Consider the following 9,843-nt stretch of genomic DNA (forward strand, 5'->3'; position numbering starts at 1 on the left):
AACACGTGTCAGATTATCGTTTAGTTTTTTTGGCCATTTAATTTACTGTAGGTAGTGATTTGAAAATGTGAAAAAGCACCGTAGGCTAAATACTGAGAACCAAACAGCAGACGGACAAAGTTAGCTACTAGTTGCAAATAGTGGAGAATTAAGAAGTTTGAGAACCATCATTTCCCCTCAGCAGTTAGTTTGTACAAAAAAAGAGCCAAATGGACGGTCTGTTGGTTTGTTTGTGGTAAATATTGATTATTCCTCAGGTGGTCATCAACACAAAACCAAATGAATGCTAATGTCCCTCCGTATCTACTGCATGTATAAATAAGCAGTTATTTGTTTAGTTCGGCAACTTAAAGGGAGATAACATGTGGCGTTGTGTTTACAGCTGGTTTAAATGAATATGTTTGTGCTTATGTAAATGTGTGTTTGTCTAAAACGATCAGACATAGAAACACCAACGCAAGAAACCCAATAAATGTTGTAAAACACGAGCCGTTGGTACACAAGTCAGAGTGGGTTGAGGCCTTTTGGAGGTTTTATTTGACCCCCCCCCCCCCCCCCTCTCCTCACAGGAAACAATCTTGGCTTGTACGGGAAGATTAAATCCGGCTAGATATGCATTTTCTTCTTCCAGCCAGAATGAGATTATAAGACAGATGCAGTTGGATGTTTTTCCATCCATGTTTGACAAGTGAACAGAATTGAATTTCAAAAGGAAAAGCATCTGTGCGTTCTTGATTTGTTATGAATCAATGACTTTATTCTGTAGCTGACAGCCTGTCCTGTTTACCTGAAGGCGCAAAGTCTTTACTGTCACCACTTGTCACAAGAGATTTCCATGTGTGTGGCAATTACAGTGTTTGTTGGTGGCTGCTGCTGGGTCCTCTGGGTATCTGTATCGCTGTATAATTCCATCCTCCTCTCTTCAAAGTAACTCTATCACTCAGGAAGCAGCAGACAGTAGAGCAGAGGACATCCACAGATAAATCCTTTTAAGGTGTATTTCAAATCTATTATATAATGGTCATCTGCTCACAGGATGTCAAGGTAGAAATTGGGTTTGCCCTGGTGTCTGTGTTACAAAACACTTTTTCCATCAGTCATGTATCACTCACCCTATCTCAGGTCTCTTATGCACAAGTACAGATTTCATTAGGGCACAAAAACAAAGGTCATATACTGTAGTGCCCCCGGTGGCCACTAAGGGAGACTATTAGAAGATCATAGAGAACCAATACTACCACCTGAAGGCAAAGAATGAGCCTCCTTTTTTTTATCATCTCCCATTTTAACAGTGTTTAAATGGGCTGCAGATTCATTTGCATTGTGTGTAATGTATTGGAAACTATTTAAAAACACATTTTAATGATGGAGTGCAATGTCTTGATTAAATGGGGCAAACAAAATGAAACAACAAACAAAGAGGCTCTATGCAAAGCAACTGCAGCAGACAATAATACTAATGCAGTGAACCATTTTCAGGGTGTGGACGTTAAACCTAGCAGATTGTCTCTAGATTTTAGGCAAGGTGTTCAAAACAATAAGATCCTCAAACTCGGCAAGAATGAAGAACACAATCTATCTATTTAGAGCAGAATAGATGATAAAAAAAAACTCAAAATGTGGAGGGATTATATCTCTTCGCTGGCCTGGGAGCGCCTTGGGATCCCCCAGTCAGAGCTGGTTGATGTGGCCAGGGAAAGGAACGTTTGGCGCTCTCTCCTGGAACTGCTACCCCCGCGACCCGACCACGGATAAGCGGGAGAATATGGGTGGAAGGATTTTGGCAAAATGATTGAACAACACATTTTGGGATATCCATTAACTTAACCTGATGTTAGCTTGTCAAATCACCCTCCCCTAAACAGAAGATAAAAGCAATTGTTACTTCATGTTGTTATCTTTTAAAAGACATCACCTTACTATGGTATCATAAATTAAATGTGACTGGTGTTAGGAGTGAGTGTGCGATTATCTGCCATTCATTTTAGACTGTCCTTGAGGTGCCATTGAGCAAGTGTTTCAGCCCCTTTTCAAAAAGACAGCCACTTTAAAAAAAACAAAAAACATACGCATAGCTGTGTCAATTTGAAGCAGAATACTACTAAAACAGAGCACACATTAACACAGTTCATGATGTCTGTTGGTATGAGTAGGTGTTATTTCCTTGATTTAAAAAAACAAATGTGGTGTGAGGGCAGAGGAGAGAGTTAGAAAAAGGAGACAGCGTTAAAGAAAAAAGGAAATAGAAGGGACCGCTATAAATGCAGACTACGATCCGTGAAGGATGAATGAAGGTAATCTGTACATGTTTTTATTTCATACCAAAACCATCAGCGCCTCTCAGTGGTCAAACAGCCAAAATGCAGGAAAGAAATAACAGTTTTAAAAAGTACATTCAGTTCAAGCTTGAGCTGAAACAGCCCATTGGTCAGATAGTTCACTGGTTTTTTGCTGAATTTGCATAGAACCATTAACACTGATGTTGTTTTGCTGTGATACATATCTGATGTTTTCAGTGTCCACCAATGTCCAACAGGAAGTACATCAGAGAGTCAACTCAAAGGTAAAAGGACATGTTCTGTTTATATTTAAATCAAGGGGAAGTCTTGCAACAATACTGTCTGACTTTGATACAGATACAGTTATTTTTAACACAACAAACAGTGCAAACATTCATTCTATAGAAATATGATGAAACAATGCTGAGGTCACATAAATTAGCATTATGTCAATCAGCAATGCTACATTGGATCTTTGGTAAGCCCTTGAATTAAAAAACAAGTCACTTGAAAACATATAATCTTTATCTCTCACATAGTGTACTATAACTAAATAAATACTAAATAAAGATCTTATTGTACATCAAAAAATATCATTTTGCTTTCTTTTGTCAAAATGGCTAAAACAACACAAAGAGAACATCAGCACACAGCTCTCATGGAGCCTCTAAAGTAACAAACATTCAAAACTACTTTCATTTGAACCTCACAACAGAAAAAAACCAATCAGTGTGCCCTTAAACACGGGAAGGTACAAAACAGCTTCACTCAGAGAGATTTGTTTTGCAAAATGATGAAATTGCTTGAAATCATCCGTGATTTATTCTTTTTGTAAAACTGGATGTCAAAATATGCAATTGTTTTCCACTTAATAACCAAAACTATCGTGGGGAATGACAACATCTTCCTAACCCTGATGTTTAAATGTTGGCATAACTGTCACGTATTTTCTTCACAGCTCTACACCTGGTTGGTGTTGTACTGTGGGCTCGGGTGCTGCTCCTGCATGCCTCCGGTAGCGGCCCCCACCACCGCCTGCTGCGCCGCTGCCTGGACGTGGGGGTTCTTCCAGGCCCCCGTGGTCCACTCCTCCTGAGCTTTGGACATGCTGCCCCCACTGCCACGGTAGAAGTTATGGATCTGAATGCGGGTTAGGGTTTCACAAGTTAATATCAAGGAAGGAGGTTAGTGTTTTTAGTTATTTTAAAGGTCCCCTATATGATACTGTTTCTCAGCCAAATATTATAGGTCTCAGATATATCAAAACATGTCTCTGAAGTGTTTGGCTCCAAACACCAAACAGATCATTGCAGCATTACCCATAATCCCCTCTGTTTCAGCCCTGTTTCAAAAGTGCTGATTCTGTGTCTGTTACTTTAGATGAAAATAAGGAGCCCCTCCCCACGCCCCTCTGAGAGATAGTTGGTTAAAAATAACACAATGGTGCTCTAGGAGGAGATTCAGGTGATAAGGGGGGGGGGGGGGTTACCTTGGTTGGTGATTGGCTAATGGTTACACAAGACAAAAAATCATTATGACAACATCATTTACAAATATGTTCTAACAATATTGGTAACTTCTGGTCAATTTATATATAATGACTTGGCAGAAAAGGACAGCAAATGTTCCCTCCTATAAATTGCCGGTCTACATTTCGCTTTGCAGGAATGCACAATTTGAATCCTTACCCTGGTGAGGGCAATGAAGGACAGTGAGGCGACTGTAGTGAACATGATGGTGGGGACCAACATGACCAGAGCAATCAGAATATTATAGGAGAAGAAGGAGATGGTAGCCAACCAACCGCTGAAAACGAGAGAGATGACCATTAACAGAATTTCATTAAAAAGACACATTTTCGTTATGAATACAATAAGGCATGATTATATGTTATTGGTTTGTCTGGTGTCTCTCATCATGACACCACCGCTGAACATCTGGATGTTAAATCCCACTAATTTGTGTGGACTTTAACTACTGCCATATAAAGTTTTAAAGTGTTATAGCTCATACGAGAGAATACCTAGCTGCACATGGTGACATTTATAAACTTTATGGAGGCTGTCATAATATTAATTTCTGATCATCATGAGTGAGGTGACATTTTGATGATCCCTTTAACGGCCTCTCAAAATCTGATAACAGGAATCTCGTTAAAGTTATATGAGGGCCATCTCTGATGTTCCATCAGTGTCATCTTAATGGAAGCGGCGAACAAAGTCTTTAAAAGAAAGACGAGACTAACTGCTTAAGCTCAGAATGTGTCCTTCAAAAGTAGATTTTCTAATGATATTAAAACAACCTCTCATTCCTTTTGTTCATTAATGAATAACAGTGAATGAATCACAGCTCTGGTACTTGAGTTGCAGCAGTTGTTTTATTCATTGTAATGACTTATTTGAGAATATATTTGATTTTACTTGCTACATGTTAATTCAAAAAAGCGAGACTCAACGTAAAAATAAATAATTTGAAAGAAAGATTGATAATGGTAGTCATGTAACCCTCCTATTGTCTTCGTCCCCGTCCCCCCCGTCCCCCCCCCCTCCCTTACTTTGGTGGTCGCGGTCAAATTTAACCGGTCCTGTTTTAACTGCTATTACATTAACACAAAAACCATTCATCATCACCACATTTCATTTAAGAAAATATTGTATCAGACTACTGGTATACATGAAAAACTGCAGTAAATATACAAAGAACAGACACTGAACATGTATTGCGTGTGCCAGGTGTGGTCCATGTGGGGGGATGGGCACATAAGAGCGTGTGTGTGTGTGTGTGTGTGTGTGTGTGTGTGTGTGTGTGTGTGTGTGTGTGTGTGTGTGCGTGTGCGTGTGCGTGTGCGTGTGCGTGTGTGTGTGCGTGCGTGCGTGCGTGTGAGAGTGACCGGGAACACCATGGGTGTTACAAAGTTGACTAAATCATCCAATATTCTATGAAAGTGTTGATCAGCAATTGTATATGTTCAAATGTCTACTGTGAAGGATATCATAAAGCCTTAATGCAATCGAATGTAAAACAAAAAAGTTAATATTGATGAAAGTAGTAAATCGGTCAGATTTGACCCGAAGACAACAGGAGGGTTAAACAAAATACATTCTCACAAATATTCTTATAATGTCTCTTACCATACTCCCCATCCAGGGATGCCGATACTTTGGATGATGCTGATGGCCACTTGGGCCATGAAAACAAAAAAGAACTGCATGTAGTTGAAGGAGCTGTCAGTCCTAAGAAAGAAACCCAGAATGATCAAGAAATATTTGCACAAGTATACTAAAATGTATCACTGCTACATCTTATCTTGTGTGATAGTTTGATGACATCCAAGCCCACAGTGTGATAAATGCCACTCAGCACCACAAAGGCCTCCTCCTCCATTATGGAGCCACAGGTTATCTTTTGTATGCGCTGATCGTGTTAAGGTGTTTCCACAGGAAGTCATGATTTATCTATTCTACTCTATAATCATGGTATTCTCCCACATCTACATTTCTTTAGTGATGACACAGCCATGGAAAGACTTTAGCTAGACTGTGGTCTCCTTGCCCTGCCTTGGCATTCTCACAGTCTGGTTTAATCTTCACCAAAGTGCAAGGTAAGACCCACGTTTTGTATCAGGACTTCATTAACGTCACTAGACAGAGCATTGTCTGTCCCTGGCTCAGAAGGTACAGTTGTGTCACGCTGCCCTTCAGTGCACGGAGAGAGAAGATGTTCCGGGGGCACTTCTGTCTTTAGAGAATGATGGGATCATTTATTTCTGCTACCACTCAACACTTTCAGAGAATTATCTTAAAGCTTCCATCCATAATGGACCATTGCACAAGATGATCATACATTATGCAGCCACAATGACTTTGCAAAAATTCAGAGAAACATTTGTTTTATCAGGAAAAATCTTTTTCTTACATGGCAAAGATGGAAATATCGGTATTAGTGCTTTGATCTAGCATATTTAATGTTTTAAGCAACCAAAAAAGTGAAGTAGGAGGAAAACCCAAACGCCATATTAAAGGGCTACAGCAATATTCATAGAAATGCTAAGCAGGACAAATCTACCATCTACAAAATGTCACTTGGTCTATATTATATTGTCAATGATAAATGAAAACACACAAAAGCCGAATTGTATTTTATGCCAACATTACTCTGGTTTGTATTTATTAATTACTGTGTGTTGCTTTGTTATTCAAACAACTGTGCCCCTAAATAACAGCCACACAAAACACACCTGTATAACGCCATACAGCTGGGGCATGGACTAAACTATATTTCTTAATATCAGTACTTCCTTTTTGACTTACTTGAAGGCCTTGTAGATGGCCCTGAACCAGCAGACATAGGAGCAGGGGGTGAACATGATGAGCCAGATGATAGCCAGCCCAAAGTTGGTCACGCCACCTCCACCAAACATCCATGCGAAGCAGCCAATGAGATTCACCGCAAGAGTAAGACTGTTCACTGTGAGACCAAACAGAATGTGTATTAGGTGCAACACAAACACATCTATTGAGTACACAGGCATGCAGGAAAGAGTTTGATGTGAGGGTATGAAGGCAGCTTGCATTAACTGTGAAATATGTAATTGCGAGGCTTGCCACAAAATGGCTCGTGTTCCCTGAATAGCCTTTTTGCAGGCGCCTTTTTTCTATTAATTCTCAGTAATGTTATGAGACTACAGTACTCCAGTGCTTAAGTTGCACTTAAATCTAATTGGAGCTATGTGCTTTGGTCCCATCTTTCTTATCTAAACTAGCAAATAAGGCCAATCGGCTTCAAATGTTGGTCTATGGAGAAAAGAGGGTGCTTAACAAGAGAGTGATGAGGCCAAACACAGCTGCAACGTGACAGCTATTTAGGAGCTCAGTTCAGTTTCTCAAATTTATAACAGAAAACATATGGTTGGCTTCAAATCATTTAGACACAAGAAAGAAAATGCTCAGAATGAAGAAAGGAAACAACACTCAAATATGACAGGCCATGCTTACAGAGAATGTGCCACAGATAGAAAGAGAGTAAAAGCAAATCCAAAAGCAGATTGGGAGAGTTTGAATACCTGCTTATATTTATCGTTTACCAAAAAGATGTCACCTGTAGAATGAACAGAGTAAAGTCTAAATGAGATGGATCATACAGATATATTGAAACACACTTGTCTCTGTTTGCCTAGAATCATTTGCAACCTTCATGGACACCCCAGGTTTATTTTGTTTTCATTACCTTCATGTTACTCTACTTTATATTGCCTTTCCGCCAGCGACATTGCACCGGTGTAAAAGTTGCAGCAGCTTTAAATTATTTTAGTCTCGCTGCACTCTGCCTTCATGGACCAACAGGGAGCTTCCCGACCAGAGCAATATCACAAACATCATTGTACGGCTTGTTTATGGTGTAATAAACTTTGATGAAAGTGCTTCTGGCAAAAATTGTTTAACACAATTTCAATGTTAACTGCTCTGCTCAAACCAAGGCCATCTGGTCAGCGCCATGACTCATTAGCAAATAAACCAGTCAGGATAACAGAGCCTTCGGCAATAAAAAAAAAGATATTTGGACCAAAGGGACCCTTGTAAACCATTGCCCTTCTGTTATAAAGTTCTTATCATGAGTTAACCACAGAGGAAAGGACAGTTTATTGCACCTAGTGGATACAACTGGCTTTTTATATTGGAGAGTCAGGTAGCCTCTGAAGAAAAAAGTTGTTTTAATGCATTATAGTTCAAATATATGCTTCTGTTGACTGGGTAATGTATCAGTAAATCCCACACAGGTATTTAAACACTAAGACATCGCTTTAAGCCACTCACACATCCACAGGTGGTACATTTTCTTGCACAGGCTGCGGTGCTGCTCGGGGATCTCATCAAAGTCCTGGTAGAAGCATGGCTTGAGTGGAATAAACCCCGGCAGTGGGGGGAAGTTGGGCTCTGTCACAAATAATTGCACAATAGTTAGACATAAAGTATTCGCTCAATTGTTTCCCAGTAGATCAATGTGTATAATAACTGACCTGCCATGTAGATAACGGGTGGAGTTGTTTAGAGTCACTCTTTCTTCAGTCCTGTCAAAGCCTGTTAAATAGAGAGAAACTGGAGATTAGGATTGACTTATTTCTGTTTATATCTGCAGACCTTGTATGCCCCGTAGAAAAATTATTTCATATGTATTTCATAGGTGTTGGACCATTTAACTTTTACTAGAAATATATACACTAATGTTATATGGAAAAAGACAGAGGGTGCTGTTAGCTAAATGTCGCCATACAGACCGGGGAATTTAATGTGTGAGCCCTCCAGAAACGTCTCCTTAGTGGTGATACGATTTTAACAACAGAATTCTTCCGGTTTCACTTAAACAGACACACACACGCACACGCACCACGGGACACACACGCGTGTTGCTATAACGCGTAAACGACACTCCTCTGGTTGAAATGAAGCGACAGTATTCGCTGTATATGTGCGTTGTATATTTTGACAGAGAGCTGGCCACCATAGGAAGGAATTACGGATTCCACGGAAAACGTAATCTGCTTACCTCCTCGAGAGAGCAGAGTTTCTCTCCTCAAAGTGCGCAGTCTCTGATAAAAGCTTCAGCTGCGTGGTGAATAGAGCTCTACTGCCAGTCGGACGATATCTGCAAGCAAACTATAACAATAAAATAATACTTTCTTCTGCACAGTATGAACGGAGCAATAAACATTCTGTGTGCTGACTCTCGACCAATCACCGTGCGTGAATTGGTTGTCACTTTGATTCAGACCAATAGGCGGATTACTCTAATCCTGTATGTTGTTTGTTTACCCAATCACTGTTTCGCTCTCTGTCCATGGTGCTGAACCCGTCCCACGGTTGGTAGTAAACAATGTGGAGATAAAGTGCAAACTACCATCCCCATTGCACCTCGGTGAAGTTAGTTTAAGGTTGGATATTCCTCATTCATTTGTTTACTCAGTTTCACACCGAACCGTAACCTAACGTCGCTCTTAACGACCGGGTCTCACTTTGGGACCGTCAAAAAAAAAGACCATTTCATTGACACTAAACCAATACTATTATAAATACATCTTTGCTAATTTGCTCAATCCTAGAAAGATATTCCAATAAAAAAATAGCAGTTATTGGGTTTTAAAACACCTATGCTTCCATAACTTGTGACTCTCCAAATCAATACACCATTGTTTTTACTACACTGGAAGAGTTGGACACACCAAGTAGGACAAAACAAGTTTCCTATTAATCCACTGTAGTCATACAACATTATGCATTGATTTGGAGATATTAGGTCATACAATATGGAAGACATTTACGTTTCTAGTTTTACAATGCTGCATTAGTTTTTAGTCATTAAGTCACATGGCATTAAGGTTGTTTAAAATACATTTTCATTCAAGAAACTGATAAATGCAATACAAATATTCATACAAAATAAATACTTTGCATTTAAAGTTAATCTGGAGTTTGGTGTCAAACATCACATCAAATATCATCTGATCAATTTAATCAAAGAATAGACTAGACGTAAAACACTTTGAAAAGTTATACCAACATGGTACAGG

At 39.6% G+C, this 9,843-nt stretch overlaps 1 protein-coding gene across 2 annotated transcripts; it reads right to left on the bottom strand.

Annotated features, from left to right (window-relative positions):
• Positions 1-2,280: 2,280 nt before the first annotated feature.
• LOC307029333 (secretory carrier-associated membrane protein 5-like) lies at positions 2,281-8,995 on the bottom strand. 2 transcript variants are annotated; one of them, XM_079665200.1, is made up of 7 exons: positions 8,823-8,995; positions 8,296-8,356; positions 8,093-8,212; positions 6,590-6,746; positions 5,411-5,512; positions 3,968-4,085; positions 2,281-3,419 (listed from the first exon to the last, which is right to left on the bottom strand). In XM_079665200.1, the coding sequence occupies exons 2-7, from the start codon at positions 8,300-8,302 to the stop codon at positions 3,240-3,242; spliced, it is 684 nt and encodes a 227-aa protein (XP_079521326.1). In that variant the 5' UTR covers positions 8,303-8,356; positions 8,823-8,995; the 3' UTR covers positions 2,281-3,239. The 2 variants fall into 2 exon arrangements, with proteins under 2 accessions (XP_079521326.1, XP_079521327.1); XM_079665201.1 differs by lacking the exon at positions 8,823-8,995 and adding an exon at positions 8,554-8,751.
• Between the last annotated feature and the right edge of the window lie 848 nt (positions 8,996-9,843).

This window comes from Notothenia rossii (genome assembly GCF_949606895.1).
Source record: "Notothenia rossii genome assembly, chromosome: 2".
Classification (NCBI taxonomy): domain Eukaryota; kingdom Metazoa; phylum Chordata; class Actinopteri; order Perciformes; family Nototheniidae; genus Notothenia; species Notothenia rossii.